The following is a 17,784-nucleotide window of genomic DNA, read 5'->3' on the forward strand; positions in this document are numbered from 1 at the left end:
ATACTATGTTGTGTATCATGTTTTCTTATGCATCATACTTTTTATAGATCTAGCTATGATTAGATAAGCGTTATAATGTATTACTACGGTGGTTACAATTGTTGATAGGATCTTACAATGCATTACAAGCTGCATTACAACCCATAGTTAATGCATTAAAATACTTTTCTAATTCATTACATATAAAGGCACCAATAAAAGCGCTACCTTGTATTTTTATTCGAACAAACACAAAAACCCCATCGTTAATCTGTCCTTCACGCGTTGATCGGATTGAACGAAATCACACAACGAGCAGATCTAAATCACGCTGTACTTTGAGAGGGTGGAAACCCGTTGAGTGTTTACCGATCACAATGAGCCGCGCGGATCGTAAGTCTTGATAACACAAGGAAACAAACACAGCTTATTGATAAAAACAGAAGCTGGAGCAGTGAGCGATCAATCATTGACAGAGAAGCCAGAGGTCGAGCAGAAGCCGCGGGCCGCACGGACGTCATCGGATGGGACGGGCGGAGCCTGTTTGTGCGGCTCGGTCAGATGATTCATGTCAATTAAAGAGCCAATAAAGACCTGATGCCAGTAACGTTCATCTCACGTCCTTCAAGATCACGCGCTCCAGCTGTTAATGTTTGATCGCTTTCACAATCTCACCATTGACCCTCATCCGAAGGAACGCACATGTGTCAAAAGTAGACGTTCGAGTCTGAGAAACGGGTCAAAATGTGTGTCAAAAGTCACGCTTGATGGAAATATATCTGATATGTAGCTGATAACTCAATTATGTCCTTCTATTTTTTTAAATGAAATTAATATCATTGGTTGTTTTAGGTAAAAGCAAGGAAAAGCAAGGAAGCTCAAACTACTGTAAGCCAAAACATAATCGAGTACTTCAGTTTTGAGCTTTTAGGTAAGAAATCAAAAACAAAATAGTATTATCCTTCCTTCCGTGAAATACAAATAAGAATGTTTTGATTGTTTTTGTTCATACAATGAAAAAAATACTATAAGTTCTGTTGTTATGTAAGGACTAATTAATTCAATAATCTCCTTTTATATTTTACTCAATGTTCATTGGCTGTTTTAAGTGAAAGTCAAATTCTGAGGAGCTCAAAAGAGTACTTCTTATGGAATAATACAGCTATGGCGTAATCGTAATCAAGCACCAAGTGAGTCTACAGCTGGGGGCATTTAAGTAAGAAATATTCAACAAAATAATGCAAAACGTATTCTTCTTAGAACAATTACACATGATATATAGACAAAAAACTGTTTGGGTTCTTACAATAATAAAAAAAAACAATGGGATTTTTTTTGGTTTGTGTTACACATATATACAATTTATTGACTGTTTTAAGTGAAAGTAAAACACAGGGGAGGCTCAAAAAAGTAAATTATAAAAAATTTTTGCTTGTTATTTTGCCTAATTTTGAGCACTGAGATTAAGAAATACAAGAAATATGCAAGAAATACATCCATAATTTCATGTGCAGCTCACACATTAAAAATATAAACACGCTTCAGTTTCTTGCTGTTAAGAACATATTAGCCTATTAGTTCAGAAACTCGTTCATCAACCACAGAGGTCACCATCTTGTTACACACTTCAGCATCTTTATTGAGGAACCAGTACACACTAAAAAAACACACTAAAAACAGAGCTTATGAAAATAAAACGCTCATCTGGTCACGTGAATGAATTCCTCTAAACATCCCAACAGGACTTTTAAGTCCGTTTACAGCCGCGCAGATAACACGGGACGTTATTCTGCGTGCGTTAATCATTAGCCTTCTGGATGTGGGAAAGTCAGGCTGCTAAAGGCAACAGCAGCATCTCCATCTCTTCAACCGAACAGCAAAAACATGATCGAAATTGCATTTGACGGTGCTCTTTTTGAGTGTCTGGGTGTTACTAGAAACAATTTTTTTCCCATTTTTAAAAATGGCATCCAGTTTAACAGTCATTCGGACCGGCTTATTTAGGACCGGCATCATTAGACGGCGACTGATTAATGACGAAAAAAAAATATTTCCACAAACGCCGATAAAGATTGAAGGAGGCGCTTTCAATTGCATTTAAGTAGGTGCTTAATGTAAATGAATGAGCAAAACTGAATATGTTTAAAAACTAATTTTTTTACGCACCGCGATGCATGAGAGGAAGTCACGTGACATGACCAGGAAACCACCACGGACCACAGACTAAGACTTTCCAGTCCACCATTTCAAAACATTTTAAAACTGATAAAAAAATAATAATCTACGAAAACAATGGTTTAATAAACTCACATTCATAAAGATGTAACAAAATGCTTGCACGCTGAAAAACACTCAATCAGCACAAAAACCTATTTAATGCAGAAGCTTTTAACCATGCGCATTGTTTCGAATCAGCTTGGGTCATGATGTTAATGTTTATAATAACTTAATATCTTCATGTCACAATTAATCAGATTAGAGTTGGATGATAATATAGATATATTTTGTGACAATATAAACAATAAAACAGCTTAAATTGGCTTTATAATATAAATCGCTCTATGTACTGTACGGTACGTGTACAAATGTAATAGTTATATATGTACAATTTTATATAAAGACCTATAATATAAATTAACTTACTTAATATTACTAACAGTATACCGTATGCATGCTAAAGCTAGACAGACTTATATAAAGTATCTAACTTTTTATATAGAGCTGTGAGATAATATAAATAAAACTTCAATAGCCGAAATATATACAGAGCTGGTGATAATTAACTAAATTAAATGCAATTGTTCATGAACGTAACAAAGATGCAATAAAAAATGACGTGCATTTATATTTAAATGCCTTTTAGATGTTTTTGCAGAGAATTCGTGCTACGAAGTTTTTATCTGGAAACTGAACCCGGAACTAGTTTACTAGCAGGACTAGTAAGGCCTTCACACAGCTTTAAAGCAGTTTAACCCGCCAGTGTGGGTGGACCTCCAGATATCATCAGACCTCTTTTAGGTAATTTCCTGCACTTGAGGAACTTACAAAATTGAATATATTTTTACGGCAACACTTTCATGGAAACATAACATTATGTTAACGTTTTGAAACTCTCTCCAGACGGCCAAATGCAGATGTTTTTAACTCATTGGCTCTCTCGTATCTGTTACGCGAGGACTCAATAGAGCAAAGCTTCGACTTTCCAAATTTCGATTGCTTTGAAAACAATTTCAAATCGGCCGGGTGCTGTGTTTATGTGATTGCAAATTCAAAAGCCTTCTTTTAAACCATTTCTCGCCATCATATCATCACAGAGCAAACTTCTGTTCAAATTTCTAAACACAGTAGTGTTTGTCTGAAGGAAACGAACGTAATTTTGGATTAGTCTTGCGTAGTCAACATTTAACGGTTCAGCCTAGGCACATGAAAACACCCACAAATGAAAACGGGCTTGTGATTTACTCGCCCTCGGGCCGGTGTATGTGACTTTCTTCTTTCAGACAAATACGACTGGAGTCATGTTAAAAATGTCCTGGCTCTTACAAGCTTTATAATGGCAGCGAATGGGTGTTGAGATTTTGAAGCGCAAAAAAGTGCGTCCATCCATCATTAAAAGTTTTCTAAATGACTCCATTTCACTTTATAAGGTTTTAAAATAAAATAAAACGACAACCTGACTAGGCTGTGAACATGAATAGGAGGAAGTAAATCTGCACGCAAACAAAGTCTGCGGTCGCATTGAGCCTTTTGACAAGAGTAAAGGCTTCAATAGTTAACCAAAGCTGACGACTCTGGTTACATACATCTTCCTAAACTCTATTTTAAAGGTTTAAGAGATATAAGTAATGCAATGCAAAAAAATTATGAGCTGATTAGGCTGTTATATTAGAAATGAGCCTGATCTGCTAGCGCACTTACGTACGAGCTTCTTTCTGCACCGAAGCAGCTATCGATTTTTAACCAAACAGGCCTACTCTTCTCAGACTTCTCAGACAGCTGAAGTGTCCAATGGAGTTAAGAGATGTGTACTCAAGCTACTTCTCAAGATATTATACATTGTTTCACTTCAGAGGGCCCTGTTAACCCCCCCGGAGCCGTATTTTTCTAAAAGAAGAAAGTCATACACACCTAGGATGGTTTTTAGCAATTTTCGTTTTTTGGGCGAACTATCACTTTCGTGCTCACTCTACAAGCCATAGCACAGCACATCAGCTTACAGTACCATCGTTAACATATCACACCAAACAATTTACAGTGCTTCACAAAAACTCGAAAAGCGAAACATAAGTGAGTGTAAGTGCTTAATTTCTCAGGAAAAGTATGATTTTACACAGCTGTTGTTGTGAAACTAGCATCTGTGTACCTGAGAATAAATACTCTCCTCCTGAGGCCGCGGGCGAGCGCTCGACTGGTTTGGAGTGAACGTCACCTCACCGTACTCAACTTCTTCCTTCTTCTCTTTTCTCTCCTTCCTCTTCCTCTGATGTTGGATGGCAACATATTCCACATCAGCAGGCGGGAGTGATTCTGCGCAGACAGAAGGAACAAAATGACACACAATGATACACACTATGTACTTATGCACTCAGCCATGTATGAATTATATACGGGTTATTTTGTCATTAACAATCGGAGTCCGGCAGTGTTCAAAATCCTACACTCATTTAAAGGGATAGTTCTCCCCAAAATGGAAATTCTCTCATTAATCACTTACCCTCATGTCGTTCCAAAGCCATAAGACGTTGGTTCATCTTCGGAACAATACAAATATTTTTGATGAAATCAGAGATCTGACCCTCAATAGACTAAAATGATCCAGGTCCAGAAACGCAGTAAATACATGGGTAAACAGGATGTGACGTCAGTAGCTCAACATCAGCTCTGCGACACTACGAGAATGTGTTTTTTTTCCGCCATTGTGAAGAGCAGGTTTCCTCTCGGTGTAAACAACCGCAGATTACGTTCAAGAGCATGCTTTCCCTCCGAATGCAAACAAGGCTGATTACGCCAAAAACGTTAAAGTGTGTGCGCGCGAGTAAGCATGTGCTTCGCAATACTCTCTAAAATGAGGAAGACATAAGTAAGGGGTCCAATGAATTATGTTATTTTTGTTTTCTTTGCACAAAAAAAACTATTTTCACAGCGTCGCGAAGCTGAAGTTGAGCTACTGATGCCACATCCTGTTTTACTGATGCAAGTTTCTTGGATCATTTCAGTTTTGTTGCTGTCTGTTGAGGGTCAAAATATCTTAATTTGACAGTATATAAAGACAATGTGAGACATTAGCGGGTATCTCTACACAGACTGTTGCTACTAGTCAGCAAACGGGCAACTGACAAATGGAGCTTTCGAGAGTCGCAAACAATAGTAATGAAAAGATTCAATTCGGTGCATGTTAAACTAGTGATGGTAAGACTTTTGGAAGATGGAAGATTTATGGAAGATTTTAATACCCAAATTCCTCGTACACATTTACATATTCCATCTTTGCTCATATTCCAAATTAGGAATTCATTACAATACAGCAAAGGATCGAAAACATAGAGGATTAGTTCACCTCTCGCATATTTGTTCAGATGGAATCATTCACAAACCAACTCATCACTAATAAACTAATAATTCTCCAGAACTATAAGCTTACACTGTACTAAATAAATTGGTACAGTAACAGGAAAAGTGCTGGCAGCTGATCATTACACGCAACGTTATCCATTAATTTTACCTACTTTTCCGTATGTAAACTCTAAAACACAATGCAATGAAGTGTAAAACTTAAAATACCGGTAAAACACCTGTAAAAAAAAAAATACAATTCCCTCGAATTATACAGTATGTTGTATATTTGTAGAGATTTGTTTTTAGAGTACAGTTAGTTAAATGAGATTAATCTTCTAAACCAGTGCTTTGTAATTCCAGTCCTCACATATACACCACTCGCACACGTTGTATGCGTCTTAGATCATCAGCCATTAGACCATAAGTGCCCTGCGAAGTAGACATTACAGGATATTCTGCCATGATCCATTCACAGTGCTTTAAAGAGTGCAAGATGTCAATAAAGAGGTGTATTATGTCATACTTGTCACACACTCACACTTCTCTAGCTCTCTAGTTTTATCTGTGTAAAAGATGCTCTAGACCAGTGGTTCCCAACCGGTGTGCCGCGGCACTAAGGGGTGCCGTGAGATCTTTTGAGGGTGCCGCCAAAATTTCGGGGAAAAAATTCCAAGGGTGCCTCAAACAAGAAAAAGTTGGGAACCACTGGTGTAAACAGTATTCTCATATCATCTAGGACTAGGTATGAGGTGTTGTTGCATGCAAACTCTCGAAATGAAACAAATAAATAAATAATAATAAAAAAGCTACGGAGATTTTAAATATCTATTTCCTTATAAGGGTGCCGGGAACTTTTGAAAGGCTTTCCAAGGGTGCCTCAAACATGAAAAGGTTGGGAACCACTGCTCTAGACAATGGTGTATCTGTGAATTAATGTCTCGAAGTAACTTCGGCAGGGACCATGCCGATCAGAAAACAGCTCATACGTCGAGCCCTCTTCTAGCTGGTTAGCTGGTTATATATTTAGATGTCATCATCAGGTGTAAAGAAAGACATGCAAAATATGTAGGACGGGAGTCACGAGGGCTGGAGATGAAAACCGCTGAACCACAAAATATTTATCTTTAGATTTTATAAATGGATATGTGAAGTCATAACCTGCCTTTAGTTTACGCCCCAAGACCAAAAACCTTACTCATGTATGAAAACATCTTTGGAAACATCAGGCTGATGTTAAACAGAAGCATTCTTATAATTAATAGAATGATAAAATTAAACGTATGCAACACAACCGAATGTAATAAATAAAACAAGTTGCAGAATTAGACAGTGAGTTTTAGGAAGTAACTCTTATTCACTGACTGCCACTAACAAACACGCTGATAGCTTTGTGTTGTTTTAAACAGTCTGGTAGATCTCAGAGCTTTACTGAGCTTCTCACCTGCTTTCTTCGTGTCATTCTTTTTCTTATAAGTGATATCAGCGTATGTGATGTCCTCATTCCCAGCGGCGGCTGATGGAGAAATATCGACAAGAGCAACATATAAAATACAGTCTATTATTTCAGTCATGAGCGTATTGGCTCCAAAACTAGCTTTATAACAGGTCATCCTCAGACCACTTTATTTTTTCCACATATCAAAATGTCTGCATGTAAAAAAAAACTAAGACAGATACAGGAAGTGAGATCATCTTTGACTAAATTTGAGTAAATTCTGAGTAGGCCACACGTAGAGTACTTTCCCTTTTTTTTTTCAAATCAACTAACAATGTGAACGAACAAAGACTTATGAATCCAAAGCTTTCTAAAAAATACACATCAAAATAATTTGTGTCATGTTTCATGAATAAGGCCCAATTATTTATCATGTGTACTTGGCCAAAAAAATATGTTAAAAAAAAATTAATTTGGCTCAATTTTTAATATATATATATATATATATATATATATATATATATATATATATATATATATATATATATATATATATATATATATATACATGTACATTGTTCAAATTTCCACCAAAAGATGATCATCACTACATGCTTTATGTTTATATTTTTGGCCTTTGGTACAATCTTTAAAATATATAACATATAATATATAATCCACAAAAATTTTCTCAAGATTTAAAGGTCTATTAACCAACGTTTTTGGCTCTAGAATTGACTGACCTGGTGTTGACTTGACCTGTTTTTTCCTGTAGATGTGATATGCGGTGATGAAAAGCAGAATCAGGATAAGCGCAACACAGCCCAAAGCAATCAGAGAGAAGTGTAAGACTATACAAGAAAGAAACACAAGGTCATTTAAACCAAACTTTAAAAACTACTTCATTTCATACCAAATGCAACAGCAACAGGAATAACTACAAGCAATTAGTGGCAGTCCATTAGTACATGAAACACTTAACAACAGAAGAGCCCGTAGATCTCTCAAAGGCATCAATTATTAGTTTATTTGTAATTTGCCGTATTCGCTGTTGTTACTCATTGATAAAGGTAAGACAACACGGGTGAGATTCATACCAGAGGATGAATTGTTTGTTACTGTTGAGGTCTCAGATGCAGCAGTTGATCCTGTAATAAAACATTGTTGCAGAATCATTTGCGTTCTCAATATAAACTGCTGTATGGATTATTAGTTATTATAAAGAATTAAGTGGCCAGTTAAGAGTCTTAATTTGTTTGAATCTCAGGAAACCTGTCTGGGACAAGCCCAGGACACACTTCAGTTCAAAATATGACTTTACTGGTATTAAACAATTTTGTACATGTGATGAAAATGTAAAAAAGTATAAAATAATAATAGTATATCTGTACATAAATACAAAAAAAGTAAATTATAGATAGTAGATTGTAGATATGATTATAATTTTCTAAATGCAAATAAAATGCAGGGTTGTAAAATGGCTCTCATTTTTTTCATGCAACATATAATTTCTTTAGATTTTAAGATGAATTTCTTTTTGAAAATCAACTAATCATTAAAGAGTCCTAGAGGAGATAAACAGTTAATCAAAACAGTTAATCAAAAACACATCAGAGTTATTCTTCTCTGATTTAAGAAGATTTTGTGATGAAGTGTGACTTGGACGTGTTTTTGACTGGTTTTATGAGAGTCATTTTCATCACTCTTGTTGCTGTTGCTGTGGTTTTTATAACTAAGTGAACATGTATGGGTCGCTCACCAGGACAGGGTTTGACTTCAACGGTCTTCTGTCCGTGACTGACGTTGTTCTTCACGCTGCAGCTGATGTTTCCATCGGTTCTCGTGTCCAGATCAATGAAGGAGTCTCCATCCATCAGTGGATCTCCATTCAGAGTCCAGCTGTAGAGGATCTGATCTCCCTCAGAGGAGCAGGACGCCCTCCTCTCCCCGCTGGAGGAGCACTTGATTGACACCTCCACTGAGCCAATAGGAGCTGGAGGGAGGGACATGTGACCGTCACACAACTCCTTCAATGTCAAGACATTTCTAAACAAATTGTGTAGCTGAGGAGAAAACTGGACTGAATTAAACATGCAGTGTAGGTTAGTCACGTGACAACAATGTAGCAAATCACTGTTTAAATAGTTTTTATGTTATTTTTTAAAACAGCAGGCAGTGTACGTATATTCAACAATCAGCTTCATGAATAAAAACCTTCTCAGATATTCAGCCGATTCATTTGAGAGAAAGAGAGAGTTTCTGTACCTTCAACCTTCACTTGAAGATCTCTTTTAAATATTTCTGTCCCACCTGAAGAATAGACTCTTATTGTGTAATTCCCTGAATCTGATCTGATCACAGGGTTTATTATCAGAGTCCCAGCATTGACTGTAACTTCAGTTCTGCTCCAGTAAAGATCACATACACTCTTCTTCTTCATGTCATTCTTCACTGTACAAACTGGATCAGAGTCTGTGTTGTAGTTTATATTCTGTTGTATCTTGATTTCATGTTTTGTAGTGTCCCACACCATCAGCAGACTGAGTTTGTGTCCCAGAGCTGCGTAACAGATATCAGACTGATTTAACCTGCAGTACTGATCCAGACCTGAAGAACAAAACACACACACACACACACACACACACACACACACACACACACACACACACACATTATGCATGAACGTGCATAAATATTGCTCACATTATAAAATCTGGCACAAATGACACAAACATTTACAAGATAAAACTTGACCAGAAACACACATCTGATCTAAAATATTCTTCATCATAATCAGACGCTTAACTCTTTTCTCTAAAGAAAGAGTCATTTGTGTCTCTTCTTTTGAATTACTATACTAGTAACAGTAGTGTAGTGTGCAATAAACATATCTGCTACATTTAAAATAAAAATAGCTGCTACAATAAAACATTCACTTGTTTGGATGTCAACAGTCAAAAAGCAAATCTAAATATTGATTTTATTAAAATAAACAATCGTACTTTCAATTTAACATAATATTGTGATAATGGTGGTTGTGGTAATTAATCACATTAATAACATTATTTAATGAAACCTGCATGTAATGCAAAAATATTTTTTCTTTTTCATTTTAAAAAGACTCAGAAAAAGTTGAGAAAGCACTACAACTAGATTACTGCAGACTCTTAATATAATATTACAACTAATTGATTCTTATCAGAGCATCCCAGCAGAGTTTGATCTGAAAGTGACTCACATGCAGCAGATTGAAGCAGCAGCATCAGTCCAAAGATCAGCATCATTTCTGTAAAGTTTCCAGAAGAAGAGTGCAAAGCTGCTTCAGATCGTGTCTGGACTTCTGTCCGTCTCTGCTCTGGCTCTCATGAAGCGTCTTCACGGCGAGACTCAGACAGGACTGACACATGAGGAAACCTCTGACCACTTCACAGAGGAAAGAGGAAGTTTCCTCTGATGGGGGAAGGCAGATGTTACAACTAAAGCAACCGAGCGAAACTAAGAGAAAGATGGAAAAAGAAGTAACGTTTTCAGGCACAAGGAACAAGTGAGAATGAGTTGCAAAATGACTATTTATGTAAAATTCCTTGATAGACTCTTGAAGCATATTTACTGTATGGATGAAATGCTCAATGCTCAATCTGGTCTACGTGTGAGAGTTACAGCAGACTGTTTGTAATGTCTTCCTCTCTACGAGGGTATTGATGGTGTTTGTAGTGTTTGACTCTAATCCAGTTCACGTGTGAATGAAGAGACGATTCTGACCTTCAGCCCGCATGGGGACTGTTTCATAAACGGGTTTACTCAATAAAACAGTTTTATTTCTGTTAGCCCAACTTACTGTCAATTGATTTGGTTCAAAATGAAGCTTTCCTTGTTTGGTAGACTTGTTTTATGAAACTTCCCCTTGGACTCGCTCTTCTGTTTACTAGAGAGAAGACTCGTATGTTTGCAGCTTCTCAGAGCTGCTCATGTAGAAAGCGACACCTTCAGGAGGAGACGACAACTACAGCTCAACTTCAACTCGACTCAACTCCACCGAGATCTGCTTCGTTTCACTCAAAAGCTCATGCTTTAAAGTGCTGCTATTATGGGCAATCGAGATTCATATTTTGGGTTTGGGAGTCCCTCACAACAAGCTGACATGCATGCGAGGTCAAAAACACTTATCACTGCGGAAAAAAACTGTTAAAACCAGCTACTTCTACCTTAAACCAATCAGCCTAGGCTGGCTTTAGCTGTTTTTTTTCCAGCAGGGATCATATTCATTTATTTGTTCCTTACTTCTTCAACGACTCCAACGCGCGCACGTGACTCCCACATAGTGCGCTATGGGATATCTCTAGCCGTTGAGTTGTACACTCGTCATTGAGGTGCATTGTGGGATTGAATGAGTGCACTCGACATCGGCTGTCCCCTGAAATTGAGCCCTGTTTGAAGGTATAGGAGGAGATTTTGGATACGGCCATTGTCTTTTTGTTTTTTAAAATGAATCCCAAGCCGTTTCGAAATGAAATATTAGCATTAGCACTTGTTGGGAAACGCTGCTGAAAAAAACAGCATATGCTGGTTAGGTGTAGAAGCTGGGATGCCGGTTTAAACTGGTCCTTTGCTGGTTTGTGCCGCTTTTTTCAACAGGGAAAACTTGGATTTTCGAATTAGTCTGAATGAAAATGCTAATTCATTCTTTGACACGAGGTGCTGCCTTTGGAGCGTTAAAAGCTCACAAACATTGCTTTGAATGAAATCGCCCGATCACTCGAGGGGCTGTCGGGTTAGATTTAGCAGAACATAAGCTACAACTTTTAATCTACCTCATGTTTGTTCATAAACACAGAAGGTTCATCCACAAGAAAGTGAGGTGATGAAGCACAAACTACTGAGCGTGTGAAACAAAAAAAACATTAAATATTAAAACAATATTCTAAATCGATGATTTAGTGATTAACTTTCAAAGACAAACACACTCTTTGTTATTAGCGACATTCGGGGAAGGAAACAATAGTTATGAACCCATGCTCTAAAATGTATTTAATTTGTCTAGATTTATTTTTTCATATTGTTTTACGTCTGTTTAAATTTACTGATGCTTGCTTTCTGTTCGTTAAAATATTAACTGACAGTCTGACAAAATTAACGAGCCTGTGACTGCAAAAAAAAAAGAAAAAAAGTTTAATTTCAACATTTTTGAACACAAAAAGCACAACAAATACAGCCATATAGCTTTGACCCCATTTATGATTGATAAAGAACATCATGTTTATCAATAGAGCTGCGACGTGGATCAATAGCTTTAGACACGTAGAATATAAAACAGACACTATATATGAAATGAATCAACCAAAACCAACAGAGAGCATGAATGTTACAAAACCATTTCTAGAAGATATAGCGAAAAAAAGATACAGAATGACTTCACAATCTGCCAGATCTGTTTTAGAGAAATACATATCATACATGAACAGACAAGGTTTCAAGTAATAAAATACAATACTGCTAGTTCTTTCAAAGCGTAAAGACAAGTGAATGAACAAGCAATAAAATGTTACAAATAAAACTTTTTTAAAAATAGATTTAAAAATTAAAGAAAGAAAAGCTTCACTTCACATCTTCTGTGAAATAAAAAACTTACTTAAAATAGATTTAAAATGTAATGAATAAAAGCTTCACTTCACGTCTTCTGTGAAAAAATACAACTTATTTAAATATAGATTTAAAAAATGTAATGAAAGAAGAGCTTCACTTCACATCTTCTGTGAAAAAATAAAACTTACTTAAAATAGATTTAAAATGTAATGAATAAAAGCTTGACTTCACGTCTTCTGTGAAAAAAAAATTAAAAATAGATTTAAAACGTAATGAAAGAAGAGCTTTACTTCACGTCTTCTGTGAAAAAAAAACTTATTTAAAAATAGATTTAAAACGTAATGAAAGAAAAGCTTCACTTCACGTCTTCTGTGAAAAAATAAAACTTCCTTAAAATAGATTTAAAAACGTAATGGAAGAAGAGCTTCACTTCACGTCTTCTGCTGTTGACAGGTAAGAGCAGGATTCATGTGAGAGTCATTTCTCATAGATGTGATGATCTCCTGCTGGACTCATGGATCTTCTGCTGTGTTTTCATCTTCCTGTTTCTTTCCTGAAATCACCAAATTATCATCACCTTCACATCCTTAATATCTGCATCTCAAATCCATAATGATGATAATAAATGTCTCTCACCGTACGCGAGTCTCAAGTAGATGTGAAACCCTCCTAACAAACCCAACAGAACCATCAGCTGAAAACACCAGACCATCACAAACACAGACAGAGACGCTGAAAACAACAACCAGACAGAAATCAGAAACCACCCTTCATGTTTCCAGAAGAGCGTTTAGTTAAACTTGTGCCACATTCGTATCTGTGTGTTGCTGGTCACTGTAGAGGTCAAACTAGAGGTCACACATGCGGCTAATAAAATATCAGCACAGAATCCCCTGCTTTCTCTCTCTGAGCCATATATGTTCACAGAAGAGCCAGTTAGGAGAACACTATTGGTTGTTGCATTATTGGTGCTGGTGTGTTTTTTATAGGTGGACATTCGTCTATGAACCCTCTCTTTTGGAGAGCAAAACCTCTAAAAGCCATCTTGGTCAAAAATGAGATAACACTATATACTAAGTGAGTGATCTCCACACGTAGAACATGTTTATCAAGTACTTTTACTTCATATGCATTAAATGCCAGCCTGAAGCTACTGAGAAATACCATAGAAACCTATGGAAAGATGCCAGAAAGAAATGCTCATTTTACAAAACAACATCAGGAGTAGTTAGAGGCTTTTACTTTTATATTCCTCTAATATGTGGAAAACGATTATACAATTGTAATATATATTGCACATACTGTAATGATTATATTTGTTTGTATTTGTAATTTAACTTAAGGAAATTAAATCATAATATTATTATCATACAATACTTGAGAAACTTATATCATATGCACCCGCATACAATGCTAATAAATGTAATCAACGCAATAAGAATGAAAAAAACTAAAAAAACAAAAACTAATTATCACTGTAAATAATAGCATTTACCAAAAAAAAAAAAAAGACCTATAACATTTAGGAAGCAAGAGTGTTTTTAATTATCATGAAAATATAATATAAATACAAATAAAATGATTAGACTGTAAAATAGTCCTAATTTTATTCATGCAAAATATAATTTATTTGATTTTAGGGTGAGATGTTGAAATGCTTGTCTGTTTATAACTTATTAGTTGAAAAATAGAAAAAGTGGGTAAACAAACAAATGAAATACATAGAAAAAAACAAAGACAAAAAGGTTTACCTTAAGCCGGTCTAAATCTGGTCTCATTTAATAATAAAGAAAGAATATGAGAAAAGAAACTCAACTAAACAATAGAGAGTCCTAGAGGAGATAAAATCATCACAGGTTATAAAAAACACATCAGAGTTATTGTACTCCGATTTAAGAAGATTTTGTGATGAAGTGTGACCTGGACGTGTTTTTGACTGATTTGACTGTTTTATGAGAGTCATTTTCATCACTCTTGTTGCTGTTGCTGTGGTTTTTATAAATAAGTGAACATGTATGGGTCGCTCACAAGGACAGGGTTTGACTTCAACGGTCTTCTGGCAGTCCATTAGTACATGAAACACTTAACAACAGAAGAGCCCGTAGATCTCTCAAAGGCATCAATTATTAGTTTATTTGTAATTTGCCGTATTCGCTGTTACTCATTGATAAAGGTAAGACAACACGGGTGAGATTCATACCAGAGGATGAATTGTTTGTTACTGTTGAGGTCTCAGATGCAGCAGTTGATCCTGTAATAAAACATTGTTGCAGAATCATTTGCGTTCTCAATATAAACTGCTGTAAGGATTATTAGTTATTATAAAGAATTAAGTGGCCAGTTAAGAGTCTTAATTTGTTTGAATCTCAGGAAACCTGTCTGGGACAAGCCCAGGACACACTTCAGTTCAAAATATGACTTTACTGGTATTAAACAATTTTGTACATGTGATGAAAATGTAAAAAAAGTATAAAATAATAATAGTATATCTGTACATAAATACAAAAAAAGTAAATTATAGATAGTAGATTGTAGATATGATTATAATTTTCTAAATGCAAATAAAATGCACGGTTGTAAAATGGCTCTCATTTTTTTCATGCAACATATAATTTCTTTAGATTTAAAGATGAATTTCTTTTTGAAAATCAACTAATCATTAAAGAGTCCTAGAGAGTTATTCTTCTCTGAATTAAGAAGATTTTGTGATGAAGTGTGACTTGGACGTGTTTTTGACTGGTTTTATGAGAGTCATTTTCATCACTCTTGTTGCTGTTGCTGTGGTTTTTATAACTAAGTGAACATGTATGGGTCGCTCACCACGACAGGGTTTGACTTCAACGGTCTTCTGTCCGTGACTGACGTTGTTCTTCACGCTGCAGCTGAGGTTTCCATCGGTTCTCGTGTCCAGATCAATGAAGGAGTCTCCATCCATCGGTGGATCTCCATTCAGAGTCCAGCTGTAGAGGATCTGATCTCCCTCAGAGGAGCAGGACGCCCTCCTCTCCCCGCTGGAGGAGCAGATGACTGACACCTCCACTGAGCCAATAGGAGCTGGAGGGAGGGACATGTGACCGTCACACAACTCCTTCAATGTCAAGACATTTCTAAACAAATTGTGTAGCTGAGGTGAAAACTGGACTGAATTAAACATGCAGTGTAGGTTAGTCACGTGACAACAATGTAGCAAATCACTGTTTAAATAGTTTTTATGTTATTTTTTAAAACAGCAGGCAGTGTACATATATTCAACAATCAGCTTCATGAATAAAAACCTTCTCAGATATTCAGCCGATTCATTTGAGAGAAAGAGAGAGTTTCTGTACCTTCAACCTTCACTTGAAGATTTCCTTTAAATATGTCTGTCCCACCTGAAGAATAGACTGTTATTGTGTAATTCCCTGAATCTGATCTGATCACAGGGTTTATTATCAGAGTCCCAGCATTGACTGTAACTTCAGTTCTGCTCCAGTAAAGATCACATCCAATCTTCTTCTTCATGTCATTCGTCACTTTACAAACTGGATCAGAGTCTAAGTTGTAGTTTATATTCTTTTGTATCTTGAATTCATTTATTGTAGTGTTCCGCACTATCAGCAGACTGAGTTTGTGTCCCAGAGCTGCGTAACAGATAGCAGACTGATTTAACCTGCAGGACTGATCCAGACCTGAAGAACAAAACACACACACACAGTGAAAGAGGAAATTAGATAGAAATTTGATAGAGATATGACAAAAAGTATCTGAACCATTTTTTATAAAATGCTATACGTTTGCAGGGTAAAGAAATATGTTTATAGGCTACCGTTACACTTTCCAAATAGTGATTTATAGCTTACTTTAGGGTGTGATGATATATGTGATATACTGTATTTCAAAAAAAGGGAACTAAAGAACTGAAGACACAAACTTCACATTCTGACTTCATGAGTCCGTAACATGACTCTTTAAAACATAACTTTATAACTCTTAAACTCTTTCACCTCACAAATGAATTACTTCTCTAACTCTGCACTGTTAAAATGCTATTAAACCAAACTTTTAAACACTTAACACAGAAAACAATATTACTACATCACTGCAGACAGACTTTTTAAATCTTCGAGAGATTCATCCCAGCAGAGTTTGATCTGAAAGTGACTCACATGCAGCAGATTGAAGCAGCAGCATCAGTCCAAAGATCAGCATCATTTCTGTAGTTTCCAGAAGAGCCGGACCCAGAAGAAGAGTGTGAAGCTGAGTCCCACATACACTACTCTCTGACAGACCGACTCACACTTATCTGTGTGTTAACAGTATATTAATAATACCGCAGTTTCTGTTCGAGAAAAGGAAGTTGAGATCATATGCTGATGCAGTTTTTTAAACCCATGTTAAACTGCATTACAAAGATCTGAATTATTAGTGTACTGCAGTCTGTAAAAACATTTTTCCTGGTGAAGGAGTTCAGTTTGTACTGAAATAGTGACACTGAGATCTCTGTCATTACTCAAGATCATCACACGAGGTCTCCATCAGCACAGCCCTATCAGTGTGTTGCTATAGTAACAGCTTTTACATCTCAAGTCACCTAAAAATCTTACGGTCTTAGTTTGGATTGGATTTGGGTAAATATCACAAATGTTTTTACACTAACATATCAAGGGAGAGATCTTGAAGCGCTACTTGCTAAATAAAAGCTTTTAACATTTTATTTGTTTACTTCTTAACGCCTTTAAGAAGTGCCTTGGATATTTTCTATAAAAATTGAAAATGTTTTTGATTACAGCATCGTTTCATTTTCAGAAGTTGTGACAGAAATATATCAATATTGCATGGTATATTTTTCTCAAAGCAATAATAATAATAAGACATTTACATGAATTTATAAAAATTAATTCTATAATCCTATAGGTTTTTTTCAAACAATTTCATGAATCTAAAAAGTAATATACATTTATTATTGTTAGATATTAATAAGTTCAATAAGTTGAAAATAAAGTTTAAATGAATTGAATCACTAAAATTATTTTAAATGGGTCTAGAAAATTGAAAATGGAAAAATAAAATGTAATTCCAGAAAAAATAAAAGATGTAATAACATCAAAGAGTACAAATTGTAGTAGCATATGCTAAATCACTGTTATAATTATAAAAAGTCTCTTCTTGCTGCAATACAAGAACCTGAGACAGAGGTTGTTGTGAGTTCTGTGTGATTCTCTCATCAAAGACAAACCAAACTCAATAGATAT

The 17,784-nt window shown here is 35.8% G+C and overlaps 1 protein-coding gene across 5 annotated transcripts; it reads right to left on the reverse strand.

Moving 5' to 3' along the window:
- Window positions 1-1,318: 1,318 nt before the first annotated feature.
- On the reverse strand, window positions 1,319-16,819 carry LOC122358057 (T-cell surface antigen CD2-like). 5 transcript variants are annotated; one of them, XM_043257799.1, is made up of 7 exons: window positions 16,699-16,819; window positions 15,880-16,221; window positions 15,374-15,607; window positions 14,754-14,804; window positions 7,714-7,821; window positions 6,977-7,048; window positions 1,319-4,506 (listed from the first exon to the last, which is right to left on the reverse strand). In XM_043257799.1, exons 1-7 carry the CDS (start codon window positions 16,742-16,744, stop codon window positions 4,328-4,330), a joined length of 1,032 nt encoding a protein of 343 aa, XP_043113734.1. In that variant the 5' UTR covers window positions 16,745-16,819; the 3' UTR covers window positions 1,319-4,327. The 5 variants fall into 5 exon arrangements, with proteins under 5 accessions (XP_043113734.1, XP_043113736.1, XP_043113733.1 ...); XM_043257801.1 differs by lacking the exons at window positions 14,754-14,804; window positions 15,374-15,607; window positions 15,880-16,221; window positions 16,699-16,819 and adding exons at window positions 8,068-8,118; window positions 8,730-8,963; window positions 9,236-9,577; window positions 10,209-10,449 and having other exon boundaries at window positions 7,714-7,739; XM_043257798.1 differs by lacking the exons at window positions 14,754-14,804; window positions 15,374-15,607; window positions 15,880-16,221; window positions 16,699-16,819 and adding exons at window positions 8,068-8,118; window positions 8,730-8,963; window positions 9,236-9,577; window positions 10,209-10,445.
- Between the last annotated feature and the right edge of the window lie 965 nt (window positions 16,820-17,784).

This window comes from Puntigrus tetrazona, chromosome 14 (genome assembly GCF_018831695.1).
Source record: "Puntigrus tetrazona isolate hp1 chromosome 14, ASM1883169v1, whole genome shotgun sequence".
Taxonomy (NCBI): domain Eukaryota; kingdom Metazoa; phylum Chordata; class Actinopteri; order Cypriniformes; family Cyprinidae; genus Puntigrus; species Puntigrus tetrazona.

What these genes read in the sequence shown, in the direction of transcription:
- LOC122358057 (XM_043257799.1), bottom strand. Translation starts at nt 16,744, where the DNA reads ATGATGCTGATCTTTGGACTGATGCTGCTGCTTCAATCTGCTGCAT. An exon ending in TCTTCAAGTGAAGGTTGAAG is followed by an intron (nt 15,608 to 15,879) that starts GTACAGAAACTC and finishes CCCTCCCTCCAG; the next exon opens with CTCCTATTGGCTCAGTGGAG. An exon ending in AACAAACAATTCATCCTCTG is followed by an intron (nt 7,822 to 14,753) that starts GTATGAATCTCA and finishes TTTCTTGTATAG; the next exon opens with TCTTACACTTCTCTCTGATT.